The sequence below is a fragment of the Macadamia integrifolia genome, chromosome 6, assembly GCF_013358625.1.
Source record: "Macadamia integrifolia cultivar HAES 741 chromosome 6, SCU_Mint_v3, whole genome shotgun sequence".
Classification (NCBI taxonomy): Eukaryota; Viridiplantae; Streptophyta; class Magnoliopsida; order Proteales; family Proteaceae; genus Macadamia; species Macadamia integrifolia.
This window is the reverse complement of record NC_056562.1, coordinates 35,402,241-35,422,675: the sequence shown is the minus strand read 5'-3', so window position 1 is coordinate 35,422,675 and position 20,435 is coordinate 35,402,241. Positions and strand designations below refer to the sequence as shown.

Here is a 20,435-nt window from a genome sequence, read left to right as displayed (position 1 = left end):
TTTTCAAATATTAGAGAGAGAGAGAGAGAGAGAGAGAGAGATTCGAAGTTCAAAGTTTCCAGAAAACAGAGGAAAACAGAGAATTCCTAGCCAAGCACAAACGTTGGGCTATATGGGGTCGGTGCTCCAGTCGTAATTGGTTGCGTTCCAACTCAATCAAAACATAAGCATGTGCGATTTTCAGAGACTGATGAGTGGCATGCATGGTCCAAGATTGGATCTCAAATTCTTAAATGTTTTATTTATTTATTTATTTATTTATTTTTTAATCCAAATGGAGTTAATTAGTTTGGACTTGTGCTTCTCCTGAGAAAATTCCTTATGAAGTGAAGTAAAATTCCTTATGAAGTGAAGTTTCCCAGGAAGGACCTGACGAGTTTTGTTCTCCTTTGGAAACGCAAGGAGATTTGGGAGGAGAGGGAAAGGTATCAAAGGGGAATTTTAAGTCAATGAAAAACCTAAAGTTCTTTTGAGGCTATTGATTAAATTTACCAATCTGAGTTTCTTAAAAGTCAAATCAACTGGATACCTCATTGGACAAATTAGGAGTTGTCCATAAAATCCTCGGAGTTCTCATTTTCTTCATGGGAATTCAAGGCAACCTTTCGATCCAATGACTCTATATGAAGAAAAAAAAAAAAAAGACGAGAGAGAAAATTAAAAATCCATTTTTCTCCCTCTATATGGAATTTTTATCAACAATTTTAAACTGTTCAACTCCACCATAATCAGTGATTGAATTTGTGGTTTTGAGGTTATTAGCTTCATGGTCAATAATGAGATTTACTCCTACTTACATCAATAACCCTCAACAAAAGATTGATTATATGAATTTATTATTAAATTTTTTTTTTGGGTGAAAGAATTTATTAATTAGAAGTATAATACTATTTCTGCTCCCCTACAAAAAAGCTGCCCTTGTTATACTAAAATTGACAATGCGGGTGTGGTAATCATAGGTTATTCATAGAGCTTATCTCAGAATAGGATAATTTATGGGTTTTAGACTTTAGTTCCCATTTTCATCTATTTATAGAATCTTAGCCAAAACGAGAATGTCTCTTTCTTCCCTTTCAATGCCAAACCTGATTTAAGTATTCTTAATAGGGCAGTTTCTCCACCGTTCATCATCCATCAACGGCATCCCCTTGATGGTGATGTTTTGAGAGTGATTGTTGACCTTTTCATAGTTATTTTTCGTTTATTTCTGCATTAATCCTTATTAAGTTTGTCTCGAATTCTTGACCCGCTTTGAAGATTGACCCGATCCGACATATTTTGGTGGCGACCCGAATGGAAAATTTTCTGAGATCTGTGATGGAAGCAGAGGGCTTGGGCCGGAGCCCATCACTGATCTCGTATGGGGGTGCGGGGGCTACGCCCTCGCGGTATGGTTCGACCGGATCGACCGCGACCCGATGGGTCGAACCGCTATTTGGAGTATATATATAATGTACTGTTGCTTGTTGAGAGTCATTGTATTCTAGGGTTTTCACGAAGCTAGGGTTTCAGGGCAAGTTCTTCCTCGCCGCTGCTAGGGTGTAATCTTTCTTCTGCATAGTGAATCATCTTCTTCTTCGCCCGAGGACGTAGCACACCACCCTGGTGTGTGAACCTCGTTAAATCTCTGTGTCGTACGGATCTATTGTCTCTCTTTATTCGTGTTTCTTAGTGTTTGATCTAACAATCCTGTTATAGACAAAGATTCCAATTATGGATTCTGAGTCCTTTGGACGCATTTCGTATCAGATCTTTAGAACAGTTTTCAAAGTGTTCATAATTCTCTGGAGTAATGTTTTGATTCTTAAATTAGTGGAGTGGTTCTTCCCAAGTAGAAATTTTATCATTCAAAAATATATCTATGTTTAGGAAAATTAGGGGTGACAAAAGTTGGATTTGGTCTGATATTAGTTAATTGGACGTGTTCTCGGGTTGAGAACGAGTGAAATTAAAGCTAAACCGGTAAGGGAAAGTTTGGTTCGATCTTGTTTGGATTTGATTTATTATAGTTTTTGGCATTGGGTTTGGTCTGGTTTGATTTTCATTTATCATGTGCATATATACACTAAGTATGAAAAAAAAAAAAAAAAAGAGAGCCTATATATGCCTTTTCAATTAGAATCAATTTTGATTCCATTTTCAAGTTCAGTTGGTCTAGTGTGGTCCGATTTTCAGCCAGTTTTATAACATCCCAAACCGAAGGTGGCCTGTAGGGAATTAGTTCAATTCAAATTATTTTGTTGGGTTTAGTTCTTTCCATCGATTCGGTTTAGGGTTTTTTGGGTTTAGTTCTTTCCATCGATTCGGTTTAGGGTTTGTCACATCAAGGGAAAAAGTTTTCCTGAGCCGATGGGGTAAGACAGGCTAGCTTCTCTATGTCCATCTCTCACATTTTCACATGAAAATGCTCCCATGCATTTTATTATATAATACTATTTTGTCGCACATCATTGGTGTGCTCCCTCTGTCACTTGTTAAGAGAAAACCAATTTTTAAAGTAGAGGGAACACTACCCGCTTGCGTTCCTCACGCTCAGACATATGAAGAATTAAAGTAGGGGCATGGATATCTTTTTACAACCCGTGTCCACACACACTCACTCATCAAGTCTAACCCACCAGCGACTTTTCTCAAAGGTCACTAAACAAGTTGTCAGGGATTTGGCTCACTTCGATTTTTCCTCTGCAGGGGCAGTGGAAGTGAGTGGCAGGAGTGGTGAGGGAAAAGGAGACAAAATAGATGGGGAGAGGTATGAGATGAGAGAGATGGGGTAGTTGTAAGGGGTTGGGGTGGGTTACATTAGATGTTGTCACCTAATTGGTGACACTCTGGATAGACCCTTCAAATATAGATTCAAAATTGATGATAAAAAATAACAATTGTCTAGCACAGTTGGTGAATTATGGTGTGTAAAAAATCTATGCCCATATATATATTGGATATAACATTCTACAGAAGAAAAAAGAAAGAAAGAAAGAAAAAAAAAAGAAGATTACAATCATATTACAGTCCTTTTGTAAATGGGTCGGTCACAACTGACATAAACCCTCAAAATTTAACACAACCACAACAAGAAGTCAACAGTCTTGTTAGAAGCCATGGTAGTCCTGAAAGATGGCAATATCCTCGAATTCTTTTGACTCCCTGTCTTGTGCCTCGTGGATTTTTCTTCAAATCATCTGATTGTGGGTTTTCTCTCTCTCTTACTGCATGCCACCATTTCCACTGCATGTAAATTCTGTTCTCCTTACTTTCCTTACTTGAGTGAGTAATACAAGCACCTGTTATCTAAGATTGCAACAAACCATTGACACGGCAAAGACTCTCCATATTTTGATGGATGAAAAGCCTATGACAACAATCCTTTCCACACAAATGGAATCATTTGGGTGGGTTTTGCAGAATAAACATCGGATTTGATCGATAAAGTCTCATTTGTCTATTTATTTTAACCTAATGATAAATCACTTTTAAATTATTTTTAAAAAATTATTTTTACAATTTTTCCATTTTCTTATTTGACACGTTAAGAAGAAAACTCCTTGAAATAATTTCACATGGAGCGTGAACAACAGACAAATGAGACTTCATCGTTCAAACCTGATTTTTCTGCAAGGCCCATCTGGATGACTCCATTTGTGTGGAAAAGATTATTGTCCTAGGGTTTCATCCATCAAAATATGGAGAGTCTTTGCCTTGTCAATGGTTGGCTGCAATCTTAGATAACAGAGGACTTGTGTTTCTCACTCGATGTAGAAACCCATCATCCAATGTCATTCAAAGCTAGCTAGAGAGAGAAAGGGTTGATCATGGTAGATGCTGCAAGTATTGGGCAGAGCACACAATCAAAGATGGAGAATTGAACTGAGAGGAGAGAAGGATTTATAGGCCGTGGAAGTGGAGGCAGGTATTAAGAGAGATTTAAAGTTCAAAATTTCCAGAAAATAGAGTAAGAGCTAGCTGAGCACAGACGGTGGGGTCGGGTGAGCCGTAATTGCTTGCGTTCAACTCAAACAAAACACTATCACGTGTGGTTTTTAGATTGGTGAATAGCCTGGTCATAGATTTTTTATTTTATTTTATTATTTCAGTACTGTTTTATATAGGAAAATGCACTGCTATGTTTTTTTTTTTTTTTTTTTTGATGGTGGCTATCCTGCTGGGGTTGATTAGTTTGGACTTGTTCTTCTCCTAAGAAAATTCCCTATGAAGTGAAGCTTCCATCTCCTATGCTAATTTTTTTTCTTAATTGAAGATAGAATGGAGAAGATCATTCATAAATTAATTGGACGCATGATAGTAAGGCCAAGTGTATAAAATAACAAAAACTATAAATCAATCATGAGTTGAGATCCCTTACACGTATATCCAAGTGAATGTACACTTTAAATGCAATATATGTGCTAGTTACATTTTGAGAAGGATAAACATACGTGTAGGGATCACTGGGTTAGCTAGTGACCTCAAATACAAAAACCACCAGTTGTGTTCCAACTTCCAACTCTCTTAATCATCCTGATGTTTATACTTAGAGAAAAAACAAGAAGGTGACTTCATTTCTGCTCCTTTTCATTCCAATCCAATGGCCATTTCCTTAAGAGTACTCTTCGTCATCCTTTTCGTCATCATATTGCCATTATCTCTCTCTCTCTCTCTCTCTCTCTCTCTCTCTCTCTCTCTCTCTTGTCTCTTTCTATTTTAGGATGGATTGTGGACCATCTAACCTCATACCACAACAGTTATGCATATGCTCGAATGAACGTACATTCTTTTCTTTTATTTATGGAGTGTTGACTCAAAAAATGTGAGCCACGCAATGACTATTTGCTACTTAAGATGGATGTTCTATAATATTCATCACTATCAATAAAGAATAGAGTTACAATACTTGCCCTCACTCATCACACCTCTCTCAACTTTCTTATAGAAAAAAAAAAATCATAACAAATATATAACAAAATCCTATATATAAAATTTACAGAAATACCCATTTTTGCGTTAGATGAAATTTAAAACATCATATCCCTAACAACCCAATTCCCCTTGACAGTAAAAAAGGGTAAATTGGCAATTGAGTAAATTAAGCAGCGAAACAATAAGCTCAAATCAATTAGGCTCAGTTTGATTGCAAAGAGAGTAAATAGGAAAAGAAGTGAGATTTTCAAACTTAAAAGTGAAACTTTTACAATTATTATTCCATGTGACACATCACTAATTCTAAATCATTTCGTATTTGGTTATGAAAAACTCTTGTTATCATTAATAAATAATGATAAAAAAATATATATTATCGTTCCCTTATTTCAACATCCATGAAGCAATATGGGATAATGATTACGTTAACTACCAACCCCCAACTGGTTCAGTGAGGCAACATGTATCCGGTCTGTTTGGGTTTGGGAAGCTCGGATTGGTCAATTGACCAACTAGCTGAAAGGATAACCTCAAAAGAACATCAAAAAGACCTCAAATTCTCTTCCAAATTTTAGATTCCATCGACTAATATTCCTTTTTGATACTTTTCCCTCTCCTCTCAAATCTCTATGCGTTTCTTAAGGAGATGGAACTCTTGAAGTCCTTCCTGGGAAGCTTCAGTTCAGAAGGAATTTTCTCAGGAGGAGAACAAATCCAAAATTATTTACGCCATTAGCCACCCAATCCCCCAAGCCCACCCAAACAAAAAATCAATCAATCCTAGACAATTCAATCCTTCTCTCCTTAGTTCAAGTCTTCATTTTTCACTCCATGGGTAGCTAGCCATAGCCATAGCCATTCACTGCTTGCTCTCAGCTCCGCCAATTATTCTCTGCATCTGCTACTGAACCCTCTCTAGCTTTGCATTAGTACTTTGGATGATGGGTCCACATTGAGTGATCAGCAACAGAAACAGCTATTATCTAAGATTGCAACCACAATGGACAGCCTATGACAACAACCCTTTCCACCCAACCCACAACCCAGATGGAGTTATCCAGATGGGTCCTGCAGAAAATCAGCTATGCTTCGACTTGATCCATGATTGGATTAGAAGAAACCCACAAGCATCTATTGCACCACTGAAAGAGTCAAGGAATTCAAGGATATTGCCATCTTTCAGGACTACCATGGCTTGCTGGCATTTAGACAAGTAAGATATATAATATGGGATCATCACTCTTGTTTTATATTTAGTAATCTACCAAAAAAAAAAAAAAAAAGCAATTCAATGCACGAAGCTCCCGCTACTGCAAGGTCCGGGAGGTGTAGAGGCATTAATTGTAAATCATAATAATTTTTTTTTATTGGATTAATTAATCGAAGTGTTGGATACACTACTGAGTATTGAATACATTATTATTAATTAAGTTTAATCATGTCTAAGATTATCACAATTCCAAATCAAATTAGGATTTGTGATAGTATCCTACAGGAATAGGACACCAAAACCATGTAGATGGATGGAAATAATGGCTATGTTTGTCTGTAAGGGGAATTAAAGGGAAGGGAAGTAAAATTTTCAGAAGGGAAGTAAAATTTTCATACTTCAAAAAGAAATATATATAATCATTACTCATGTGACTTTAACATTAACTTCAAACCATTCCATATTTGGTTATAAAATTTCACTTTACTTTGCATTCAAAACTCTTTGCTATAATATGTAAAATAAAAATACATGTAAAAATATCATTATTAAACATGATTAACAAATTAAATAGTTTATACAATCATATGAGGTAATGATTATAAACATTTCTTTTTAAAATATAAAAATTTCATTTCTCTTTCCTTCTAAATTCCCATTGCAATCAAATGGAGCCAATAGAAATGTTCAGGATGGGGAAATAGGCCCTAACGAGCGGGCCTTGCTGGTCTTGGGCTTGGGCTGCTTATCCAGCTTTGAACTTTAGATGGGGACGGATGTGGGCCTTTGCCTGCAGAGTTGATGCGGCCTGATCCTGTGGGCTGCCGAGTTGATGGGCTTCCTTTGTTAGGCTTCCGCCAAATCTCTGGATCATTTCTATTTTGAACGCCTTCTTTCGAAGAGATTCTGAGATATTGCCTTGTCCCATATTTTTCTTGTTTTTAGAAGAATTAGGCGATGACTTGAAGAACTTGATTGAGTAATAAACACTTTCAGGAGTAATCCGTCCGATCTAATCCAAACTTGACCGATATCAACACTGATTCTAATCAGTATCAATTGAGATCGATCCTAAATTTTAAAACCTTGGCGTGGAAGGATTGGATTGTCTTGATTATTCCCCTTGAATCATTTTTTTCCTTATTTTTCTTTTTTGGTCAAGTTTTGGTCTGTGTAGTAGGGCTATTCAAAGCTGTCATAACCTGACTTTTTCACCTTCAATAGTCCTTTTTGGTGATTTTTTAGAATCTTGTCATTAGGCTTATCTGCGAATGTTCCTAGTTCTGTTTTTCTTTTGTTGGTTTGACTCGTCTTCCTAGACAAAGCTTGATTTTATTTTTGAATTTTGTTTCTTTTGTTTTTTTATCACTATGGTCATTTTTCATTCCCTTATTGTTTTTCTTAAGGGTAGAACATAGTTGTCAGGTTGCATAATTATACACTAGTGTGGGGCCAATGGGAACATGTGTAGGGACATCAATAGGATGAGATTTGTTCATTTCAAGGGGTTGGGGCATCATTCCACACGATCCTGCTTCGGAGTGCAAGCTGCAATGCAATCTAGAGGGAACCATTTTCCTTTTTTTAATTAACTTAATTAAGGAAGAGAGGATATGCATGTTGCCCACATACCGCATTTTAGTGGGCGGCATCAATGGAGGTGCAGAACGGAACATCATAAGAGAGAGGTGAGGGTTATTTCAAAAGGGAAAGAAAAAGATAAACACAACACCCATTAGCATGCAGCACGTGAGCTGTGGCTAATTAAGCTTTTTTCTTAACCTAATAATTTGGTCATCATCACATCATTTGGGGACAGACAAATCCAATTTCCATTCATTGGGAGGGCATTTTCAAGTGAACCCGATTTCATATTTCTGTTGAAGCTACAGTTTGACAAAAAAGAGAGTTATAAAATTAATTAATTAAAAACTCCTATAAATAATCATCTTTGGCTTTCATGTGGCTCCTTCCGAAGCTCAGGCCATTTCTCTTGAGTATCTTCTCAGCCAAAGAAACAAACCCTTCTCCCGATCATACATGTAGATATCAACTAGGGATGCATTGGTAACCAAAAAAAAAAAACTGTGACTAGAGTTTTCATCAACACCAACAGTGTCCATTATATATGGTGTTAGAGCAAACACCGAGAAATACTAAAATAAACAGACAATAGATCCGCACAACATAGAGATTTAATGAAGTTCATACACCGATATGGTGTGCTACGTCCTTGAACGTAGAAGAAGATGTTTCACTATGCAGAAGAGAGATTACAACCAAGCAGCGGCGAGAAAACTCACCCTAAAACCCTAGCTCGAAAACCCCCCCAAAATACAATGACTTTTTCAACAAAACAACAGTACATTATGTACTCCAAATCGCAGGTCGGCCCATTGGGTCACGATCGATCCCCTCTGCTTCTATTACAGATCTCAGAAAATTTCCCATTCGAATCGTCACCAAAATATGTCGGAACAGGTCAATCTTCAAAAGGGGTCAAGAATTCGAGACAAACTTAACAAATGGTTTATTTGACACAATTCTTATCAAGGGTGATCTGTACACCCGATCATACAAATTGATTATTGAAAAAATATTAATAAAATAAATCCTCCATGAACATATATTTGTAAACAAATTATTTCCAAAATGAAAGAATTTGTCTAGGAAAGTCTATATTGTGAAGATATTATTCTACATATATATTTTTTTAAGTCCTGTCACTAACAAGAGGTGAGTGTGGTGATAAGATGCATGGCGACATGATAGCCTCTTCCATCCTTCCTGATGAGAAGCTTAATCGAAGATTGCTTTTGAAAGGTTTGGGCTTTGTTACTGCAAGCACCTCTGCCTCTCTAGACTTCTCCACAAAATTTTGAATTCTCTTAAGAGCTACTTCCATGGTCGCATTATCCATGTTTGCAAAGCAAACCCTGAACCAACCAGGCTCCGAGCAATGAAAGGAAGAGCCTGGCGAAACATTGAGCTTAACATCATGAACTATCACTTTCCATAACTCCATCTCTGCTTCTACTGTTGGTTCTTTGAGTAGTTTCCTCAAGTCCATCCAACAAAAGAGACCCCCATTGCTCTTTAAGCATCCTATGTTTACTTTACCAAGCTCTCTTGTGATGACCTCATACCTTGTTCCTAGCCTATTTGCATTCTCAGCAATGAAACTTTCTACAAACTCATCATCTGACAACAAAGATGCGATCAGGTGCTGTGTCTGTGTGGAGACTAAACCAAAGCTTGACATCTTGCGAGCACAACTCACGACCTCATCGTTGTATGAGTAAACTATGCCAACCCTGAAGCCTGGGAACCCCATATCCTTTGAGAGGCTATACACGATGTGGATCAGATCTCTATTGCAGGTATCATCTCCCTCTATTATCTCAGCGATGCTTATGAATTTGGGTTCGCCGAAGACAGTGGCTGCGTATATCTCATCGCAGACTAGGTGGATGTTCTTCTCGTTGATGAAGCTTACTATGGATTGCAGTGTCTCTCTGTCCAAGATGGTCCCTAAGGGGTTTGATGGATTGGTGATCATGATGCCCTTTACGTTGATGTTGGTTTCTTGGGCTTTCTGATATGCTACCTCCAAGGCAGCTTTTGTGATCTTGAAATCATTAGAGCTTTCACAAACGACTGGAAGTAGTTGCACTCCTGTTCTCCATCTCAAATCTCGATCGAACCTGCAATTGGTATGCAACCCCTTTAGTAAAACACTAAAATATAGTATGTATTAAGCTTCCACACGAAAACAGTAATCTTATATGTATTAAGACACCCTCTGCTCATAGTAAGCAAATTTGGATTCGGGAATTATTCGGGCGGAGAATTATTCGGAATAATTCGGTTGATTAATTTAAGGATTCAGTCAAAAAAGCGGTCAAAAAAACTTATTGGGTTTTTTTTTTTTCTAAATGCTGTTTAAGTGGATCGAATAATTCGGTTTAATTCGGATTCTGTCCGAATTATTCGCGTTTTATATTCACTTTTGGAAAGATCACGAATTTTACCGAATTTTATTTTTAATTCAGATTCGGTCAGAATTTTTGATAAAATTCGAAAAAATTCAGTTCGGTCAAATAATTTACGAATTATTCGGCCGAATTGACAACACTGCCTCTTCTTAACCGCTAGCTTTTAAAAATGACTATGACCTGACCTCATACACATGAAAACCATGGTATGGATGGATAAAGAAATTTGGACCAACTAGTGGTTTTAGCCAAATCTAGCTCTATTTGGATTGACTTTAGACTTCAATTCAAACTACCGTGCATCTCACTCTTTCCTGAGCCTAGTCCACATTAATTATCATTATTTTTTTACTATCCATTAAAGTACCAATATTAAATAATGGAGGAGATAAAGAAAAGAAAGAGAGGGTTACAATGTTACATACGCTGGGTAATAAGGTGTGGGGACCAGAAAGGCATCACCGGGGTCGGCCAAACAAAAGGTAACCATCTCGTTGGCTCCAGTGGATCCACCACCCATCACTACACGATCGGCTTCGAATGTGACTCCTCTCACTCTCCCCATAAACTTCGCCACAGCCTATTATCACATTTGAAAGACCCACCAACGTCAGTAGTGTGTATCAAACACTTTGATTAATTAATGTAATAATAAGAAACGATTATGATGATATCCCATATGATCTTACTTGTCTAAATGCCGGCAAGCCATGGTAGTCCTGAAAGATGGCAATATCCTTGAATTCTTTGACTCCTTCTGTGGTGCAGATAGATGCTTGTGGGTTTCTTCTAATCCAATCTTGGATCAAATCGAAGCAAAGCTGATTTTCTGCAAGACCCATCTGGATAACTCCATTTGGGTTTTGGATTGGGTGGAAAGGGTTGTTGTCGTAGGCTTTCCATCCATCAAAATATGGAGAGTCTTCCCCGTGTCCATTGTTGGTTGCAATCTTAGATAATAGCTGTTTCTGTTGCTGATCACTCGGTTTGGAACCCATAATCCAAAGTAATGCAAAGCTAAAGAGGGTTGAGTAGTAAAATGCAGAGGATAATGGACAGAGCTGAGAGCAGCAATCAGAGAATGGCTAGCTTCCGATGGAGTGAAAGATGAAGACTTGAGCTCAGAGATGAAAGATGAAGACTTGAACTCAGGAGAGATGGATTTATAGGCATTGTAAGTGGGAGCAGTTAGAGAGAGAAATAGATTCAAAGTTCAAAATTTCCAGAAAACAGAGGAAAACAGAGAATTCCTAGCTAAGCACAAACGTTGGGGTCAGTGCTCCAGTCGTAATTGCTTGCGTCCCAACTCAATCAAAACATGAGCATGTGCGATTTTCAGAGACTGATGAATGGCATGCATGGTCCAAGATTGAATCTCAAATTCTTAAATGTTTTATTTATTTATTTATTTTTAATCCAAATGGAGTTAATTAGTTTGGACTTGTGCTTCTCCTGAGAAAATTCCTTATGAAGTGAAGTTTCCCAGGAAGGACCTGAAGAGTTCCATCTCCGTTGGAAACGCAAGGAGAATTGGAAGGAGAGGGAAAGGTGTCAAAGGGGAATTTTTAGTCAATGAAAAACCTAAAGTTCTTGTGAGGTTATTGATTAAATTTACCAATCTGAGCTTCTTAAAAGTCAAATCAACTGGATACATGTTGCCTCATTGGACAAATTAGGAGTTGTCAATAAAATCCTTGGAGTTCTCATTTTCTTCATGGAAATTCAAGGCAACCTTTCAAACCAATGACTATAGAAAATTAAAAATCCATTTTTCTCCCTCTATATGGAATTTTTGTCAACAATTTTAAACTGTTCAACAGAATTAACAGTGGTTGCATTTGTGGTTTTGAGGTTATTAGAGGTTTCACTTACTTACATCGATAATCCTCTAGAAAGTTACAGACTTTTTGAATGTCAAATGGTATCAGAACGGGTTGTCAGTATATCATCCATTAATCTGAGAATCCATGGCTCAAAGCTGGAGAAATAATGTCATGAGTGCAATTCCTTGGCTAACGATAGGGTGATGTGCCACTGTTGAACTTATGACCCTTTAATAACCTTGTAAAGAGTGTCTATACCTTGAAGCTTGGGCTTTAATGTTAAACATTATAAAAGCCAATATGTGAAACATGGATATTTTGGTTGGTCCATAAATTGCCTCATTAATTTTTATGTCCTTTTCCTTTCCTCCCCCAATAGTAAATCTAAATTGGGATTTGAATAACTTAGAAACATATTGTACAAAAATAACCCAAAATTTTTCAAATTAGGTGACAATGGATAATTATATATGGAGAGTAACTATGTGTCTCACATTTTTGAGTTTACCAAATTAATGGATCATTTATATATATAGTAAGTGTGCGTGACTCACATTTTTTGAGTTTAGCATGCCTATGGTGAAAAAAGAATGCATGCTCATATTCAAGAGCAGCCTTGCTATTTTTTGTAGTGTAAAAATTCAAAGAAACCAGCTTCAGCCCACTTTGCTATTCAAAGGAGCCTTCAGCCTTTAAGTGATTTGAGTTTGTTCTCTTTCTAGTTAATTTGATCCATTATCAATTTGTACCTCTTTGCAATCAAGGGGAATTGGGTAGGTTCCATTTTGGTAAAAATATTCAACTAGATTTTCTTCTGAAGAACATTACAGTGACCATGTTAGGTGACAAACAGTGTCGGTGTGACTCTTCTTGAGCTTCACACACAGCCATGGTTGTACGAGGTTGGATGGTCCACATTCCACCCTAGAGAGAGAGAGAGAGAGAGAGAGAGAAGATGGCGATATTATCACGCAGAGGGTGACGAAATATAGAAAAAGGACGACAAAGATTTGTTGCTGATGGAGATTACACATGTCGGAAGACTCTAAAGGCAATGGCCAGTGGGGGGAAGTTGGAAGGAAAAGAGCAGAAGTGAAAGTCACCTATTGAATGATATAGCATTTGAAGTTGACTATAGAGGAGAATGAATTAAATAGCTCATACATTGCTTGGAAGCCAAGACTCAAAGATCATAGTTTTCTATAAGCAGTAAACCCCACATGCATACACTTACGTACTCAGAAGTTGCCCACCGCCATGTCAATTGGGTTGGTGAATGGTTGGATGGTGAAACAGTAGTAAACACGTTTCTGTACGTATTTTCATTTGTTGATGTTCGTAGTTTCGTGGGAATTTTGAATGTAATGTAAATGTCTGTTGTCCTCACTGGGTTACCTGCATCCCATCTTCCATCCCTAATTAAACTCTCGCAATTCCAATGCTCCTTTTTTTTTTTCTTTTCTCTCGAGAAAGTTTTCTTTTCTATCAATGCATGGCGAATGAATCATACGACCATCAATGGCCATAAATATCTATCCTTTATTTACGACTGATCATTAATAACTCCATCATTCTACAATACTATATGGATATCATCCCACTCTATTGGTAAAGGAATTCTCCCTTCATCATGGGGTATAGGGAAACTTAGGTATTTTTTCTTTTGTGGCCAGCTTCAAGTATTAAAGTAAGATGATGCATCCTAGTCTTATTTCTTATTGGACTACTACCGTTTATGGTTTCACACCTACCATGCATTAGTAGGGCCAAGGGCTACCAACTCCTACACCTACTCATTACACACTCTTCCCATGGATGCCAACTCTTCAAACCAAAGTTGAGACTACACATAGCTAAGCTACCGTTCATTAAGAAGGCAACATTTTGACCATTTTGATTGCATCCTCTTCACCCAAAAAAAAAAAAAAAAAAAAAAAAGTCTTTTTTATTTTTATAAGAGGCAAATTAAAAGTGAAAAATAACATATTATTTCAACATTCATCAACAATTTCACACATGTTGCTTTCAGTAGAAGAAAAGCATATTCAAACCATATTTCTCTACACGACTCCTAATAATATCTTGTCTTATTTTTTGATAAAAATATGTATTATCTTAAATATTAATCATAAAACAAAATTATACGTACCTAATTCCCCATCTCATAAACTCATACCTTGGAGCTGAAGACCTACACGAGAGTGAGTATTTCTATTTTCGTAGGAAGTTGATATTGGGCCTTTTGACATAATTATAAAAATGTTGTTCCCATCCAAAAAAATATTACAATCCGCAAATCAATTAGAAAAATGGTGCTTCCACCAAACAATATTATAATAATGTTGTGTAGGGTTTAAACCTGACATCACATTGCATGATTTCAGCTGCAATTCATTTGGCATATCAGAGCTATCTTCTATGTTAATAATCTGTGTTGGTTAGTTTATTATTTGGTTTGTCGGAATTAATGGCTTAATAACTACAGTTACCGCTTTCTTGATGGAAGAAAAGGGGGTTACTGTCGTTAAGATATATATATATATATATATATATGTGGTCTTGGTTTTTTTGGGAATGTATGTGAAAACTTATCTATGTTTCTTAGCTTGTGATAATTTTATAGAAATTAAAAAAAAAAAAAAAGCCATAGAATTCGACAGAACATTAGTAAGTAAGACAAGTTCACATGAAAAAAGAAAAAAGAAAAAAAAATAATACAAGATGAATAATCCTATGAGGAGGTAAATTATATTATCTTCCCTCAAGTTTAGTCTTCAACTCTGGTCAATCAAAATTTACACGTGTAACGTTGCAAGGGCTGCTTAGTGGAGGTGCCATGGTAATAGGGTAAACCGGGATCACCATGCATGGCCTTCATTTCTTTCGGCTACGTTTGGAAGGCAAGAAAAGAGAGTAAATTTTCTTTTATAGAGTCGACAATGTTTGGGTTGGTTAATTCTTATCCAAAAAAATAAAAGGAACAATTATATGATTACCCATTTTTTGATTTTCTTTTATAAAATTATCCACAAAAAGGTTTTGGTTAACAAAAATACCTAAAATTTGGTTTGAGTTTACAAAACTACTCACCCAAAGTTTTAGTTAATAAAAATATCCAAAACCAAATTTAGGTTTACAAAACTACTCAAAATAGTGATTCTTCATCTTTCACATATAATCATGTATTTTTTTATTACTAAAACTTTGATTGAATAGTTTTATAATCCCAAACTCAATTTTGAATATTTTTGTTAATTTAAACTTTAAGTGAATAATTTTGAGTATTTTTATTAATTGAAATTCTTGATGAATAGTTTTGTAAAAGGAAACCTAAAAATAAATAATCATGTAATTTTTCTAAAAAAAACATTTTTAAGCAATATCCAACTTTCTTTGGAGGGGCCTATCGGCTGCTTTTTTTTGTCTCTTTGTGATAATGACTGTCTGTTTTTGCAAACCATGTGGTTGTATAGTTGTCATTTCAAGGGTGCAGATATTTTCTCCATCATTCTTTTCAGAGTTTGTAAGTCAAGACATTCTAACACGTGGACCATTCAAACTTTAATAATCCATCCACTAACCATGACAAATTTACATTAAAAAACATGAGGAAAAAGAAGAGAGACATTACTCTCCGACTTATTTGACACTCCTCCGGCAAAAAGTCCCGTTGGAAGAATTATTTATTTCAAGGTATCTTGTCTCGTTTTCTCTTTTTCTTTTTCTTTTTTTTTTTTTTTAATTAGAAAAAAGAGAAGCGTGGAGCACAATGACAAGAAGATATTGGAACATCAAGTTAGAAAAAATGATGGAAGCAGAGGTTCATTTTCACCATAATGCAGAAATAGTACTTCAAGACCCATTATGTGTCCAAGACCTTTTGTTCTTCTTGGCATCTATTATTTTGGTACAAATTTTTTTGATTTTAAAATGAAACAGTTTGAGAATGTTCAATTGTCTGAAATGAATTTCTAGATCATTAATTTTTCAACATCAAGTTGGTAAAAAGGGTAAAATTCAACAACATTCCAATATTGCATTTTATGTCCAATGGTGCAAACAAATCAGAATATCCCAAAAAGGCAAACCAGACTCAATGGTGAGGAACATAGTTGATTAAGGGAGGAAATCAAAACTTGTTTAGCATATAAAAAGAAAATCTATGATATTTATGATTCATGGGCTCTTCTTAAAATTTTAAACTATGAACTTCTCTGTGGATTACTGCCAATAGTTTTCCCAAATCAGGCAAAGGATTTAGTAGGTTGTGTTCATAATTAAATATTGAAAATGACTTTCTTAAGCTGAAAGATCACATAAGGAATCACCAATTTGGATTAGTAAAGGAAGTAGGGGCATAGAGCATTTACTTAATGAGATAGGACTCTTAAAGCACATTTTACAAAAGTAATTAGTCAAAGGGTCTTATCCTAAATTACGCTCTTAGTCAATGACCTAATTCTTAATTTAAGTTTAACACTCTTTGAGTGTTGGCAATTTGACCTATGTTGGTCTTCATTAGATCCTTCAAACATTCCGGTATTCTACAAAGAAGAAAGTTATGAGTGTTAGCTGATCATAGACCAAAGAAGCAATGGTTGACTATTTGAGCGTTAGCTGATCATAGACCTAAGAAGCAACGATGGTCTACAATCGGCTTTGCTCTGCTTGTTCAAATTAGAGAGGCTATAAAGGTGATATCCGCAGCTTCGTTTAGAGTCGTGCATCCCACCATGTAGGAAAACTCACCCTATGTATAGTCAGTATAGTGACTCCAATTCTAACTAACGCTGATAATTACTATGCTCAATGTTGTTGCTACAGTCCATCCATTAATCATGAAAAATTTACATTCTGACACATGGACCATTGAAACTTTGACAATCCATCCACTAATTATGACAAATTTACATACCCGACCTAATATCTTAACCCCAAGGGGGTGGCCAAGTTGGAAAGGGACCTTCGCTTAGGAAGCGTGTGATTTTGAATTTGACTCCTCTTACCTCCTTATGGCTAATCACACTAGGGTATTTTGTGCTCTTCACTATATCCAATAAAGTTGAATGGTTCTCTTCAACCCTCGTATGATCCGGTCCATGTGATTGTGGGGTAAGTATGGACCAGCAAGACTAGTCATGTCAAAGGCTTGGATACCCATCTTTAGCACAAAAAATAAAAAATTTAAAAAAATACTTGAAAAAAAAAAAAAACCGATTGTGTCTTGGGGAGCCTTGAACAGTGCCCCACGTAGACCAATTGGGAGTGGAGATCATTTTATGTGGACAGCCTATGTTTATTTCATCATCGGCTTGGGAACTGATCTGAGCTAGGGTTGATGTTGTTCCTTGGTTTGGTGTGATTTTTCTGCAAGTGTCATATTCCTCAGCATAATTTCACTGTGTAGAGAACAATGACCTTGATGTCCTTATGCAAGCCTTCCACATGCAAGCAGATCCGTTATATCCCTTTTTGCTATTTTTGTGGAATGAGGTGAAAGACGTCAACCAACTTTTTTTTGTTTCGACATTTTACCAACCACTTTTGGAAAGGAATTCTGTCACTCAACTACCTCTTTTTCTTTCGGCATTTTACCAACCGCATTAAGGAAGGAATTCTGTCCAAGTGTTGGGTTGTTATGAGGAGAATATTTGGATTGGAGAGAGAATGGAAGTGCGATCATGAGATCCTTTGGGGGGACTTCATTGTATCACACAATTGCCAAGCTCACCTTTAGTGTTTCTATCTATCACATTTGGATCTAGAGAAACCTTAGATATTGAACTAAAAAATCTAGCACAGTGCAATAATTTTTAGACTCCATTTTTCTTTTATGGAAGGGAAGCTTCTCTTATTTTTAGGTTAGTAGACCTCCTTCCTTAAGGATAGATCATAGATGTATTGTTTTGTCTTGGAATCTTCCCAACAGAGAAGCTCGAGCTTCAAGATGGAGAGTCCTTTCATAAGCCAGCAGATGTAGGACTAAACTCCCCTCCTATTTCTAGTCATGGAACACATTCATTGTATTAACCCCACCAGTTTAAGGCCATAGGCCCAACATAATCAGTTCATAAATAACCCATTTTGATACCATTTGATGGTGTCTAATTCAAAAACATAAGTTTAAGCATAGAGAAGCTCTTCCCAAGATCATAGGCCAAACTACCATATACTACTCAATCGATTTGAGACTAAACTCCCATCCCATTCATGACAACATTGTTTAGTTGGCCGCTCTTAGGGTCATGCCTGGTTCACTTTTAGATTGCAAAATAAAGTTACAAAAGCAAATTTGATCTTTCGCATAAGTTATGCTTACTCCTTTCTTTCCTCTAATAAGTATTTGTGTCATTTAGTAGCAAATCTGTAAGCATGTCAGCAACAGCAACTAATATATTTTCTAATCAACATCAAGTCATTAGATTAATATAATATATAAGAACTTTTGCGCTTTCCACCAACAAACCGTTCAGTTTCAAACTCTATTTACCATGTTAGACCCCATCCTACAATTTAATAGGGTTTGTATAATTGTAATTAGCTAGGTTACAAGGTACTACTATACCCTATTTTTCAATACCCTTATTGTCCTTATTTTACAATAGAATTGTACCTGAACATGGGGTAAATATGACATTTTATTTTTAAAATCTGAACTTTCAACCAAAGCATAAAAAATTTGTTTTTAAGGGTAGTCATGAAAATTCTCAACATTGCATCTATTTCTTGCCGGAAAAAATTCCCAGGTCTTTTCCGTTGAATCACTAATTGGGCGCCTAATTAATTGGAGAAAGGAACCAAATCCGTCATCCCCCATTTTTTACAAAAAAAAAAAAAAAAAATCACATCCAATGTCTTATTCTCAAAGGTTAAAAAAAAAAAAAAAAGAAGAAGAAGAAGAAGAGGCAACAAGGTATTGAAATATATGTTACAAATTGTGAATATCGTTTGAGAGGCTATACACGATGTGGATCAGATCACTATTGCAGGTATCGTTAAAGGTGTCAATTTCAAACAGAAAACGAATACCAAAATCGAGCCGAATTAACCGGACCAAAATTGAACCGAATTTATTCGGTTCAAGTTCAGTCTGAATATGTAAGTATGCTATTAGGTTCGGCTCGGTTTCTATTTAGGGTGTCAGAACCATCGGTTCAAATCGAAACCGAACCGAATAGCTCTTATCATTCAACAGTGTTTTTTGCAAGCTCTTTTTTTTCTTTTTTCTTTTTTCTTTTTTAATTTATTTATGCGGTAAGCATGGTTTTAAGTATCTCCGATACCGATACGATACCTTCCGATACGTATCTTAAATTTAGCCGATCGATACGATACACATCGATACGATACATGAAATTTTTAAAATCCTTTCGTATCGATATATATCCTACAATACATACCGGTATGCATCAATACGCCACCAATACACATCGATACGATACGATATGCCTCGATACGACTATGAAAATTATAAAATTGAGGTAAAATATTCGTTTCGGTATGTATTGGTACGTATCGATGAGTATCGGTATGTATCGATCAGTACGTATCGGTATATATTGGCACGTATCGGTGAGTATTGATATATATCGGTACGTATTGGTGAGTATCGATACGTATCGGTGAGTATCGATATATATATATCGGTACGTATCGGTGAGTATCGGTTAGTATCGATACGTATCGGTCATATAATGGCCAAGATGGGTAATTTTTCAGAAAACACACGATTTTTTGAAGGGTTTTTGTTCCAAAGTTGCTGTCAGCCATATTTCTCTCTAACTAAAGTGGAAATCAAGGTTGGGACACAAGGATTTTACATTTATGAGACAACTACAAACCTTGAATTCTTAGTACGATACCCTCAATTTAGTGTTTATGCATAATACATGTTATCAATAGCTTTTTTTAACAAATTCTTCATGCAAAAGTGTTTAAAATAATGTTTCCTATCCATTTATGTATGTATCTTTAGCGTATCTTAGTGTATCTCCGATACGATACGATACTCTCCGATACGTATCTTAATTTTGGCTGACCGATACAACAACCGATACCGATACTTTAATCCTTGGCGGTAAGTGTTTTTCGCAATTTATCATCACTTATTTACAAGCTACGATAATTTTGGAGTTAGCAATGGCCATAAGGCCCATAACTTGAGCCCATTATGGCCTTTGGTCAATCACAGTCATGGTTCAAAAGTGGAACCGTTTTCATAATCGAATTAAAATTGAGGTATAAAACCGAATTGAAACTGCATATCAGAACCGAATTTGAACCAAAATCGAACCAAACCGAATCGAATCTGTTTGAGTATCTAAATACGGAACCTAGTTGGTTCTCGGTTTGGTTATGGTCCACCTTATCATCATTTAGAACCGAACTGAAACGAAACCGAATAACCGAAACTGAACTGATTGACACCTTTAGGTATCGTCTCCCTCTATTATCTTTGCGATGCTTATAAATTTGGATTCTCCAAAGATAGTG

The 20,435-nt window shown here is 36.2% G+C and overlaps 1 protein-coding gene across 2 annotated transcripts; it reads right to left on the bottom strand.

The window, feature by feature from the left end:
• Positions 1-8,837: 8,837 nt before the first annotated feature.
• On the bottom strand, positions 8,838-20,098 carry LOC122082565 (1-aminocyclopropane-1-carboxylate synthase-like). 2 transcript variants are annotated; one of them, XM_042650218.1, is made up of 4 exons: positions 20,081-20,098; positions 10,809-11,093; positions 10,545-10,699; positions 8,838-9,828 (listed from the first exon to the last, which is right to left on the bottom strand). In XM_042650218.1, exons 1-4 carry the CDS (start codon positions 20,096-20,098, stop codon positions 8,838-8,840), a joined length of 1,449 nt encoding a protein of 482 aa, XP_042506152.1. The 2 variants fall into 2 exon arrangements, with proteins under 2 accessions (XP_042506152.1, XP_042506151.1); XM_042650217.1 differs by lacking the exon at positions 20,081-20,098 and having other exon boundaries at positions 10,809-11,117.
• Positions 20,099-20,435: the final 337 nt, after the last annotated feature.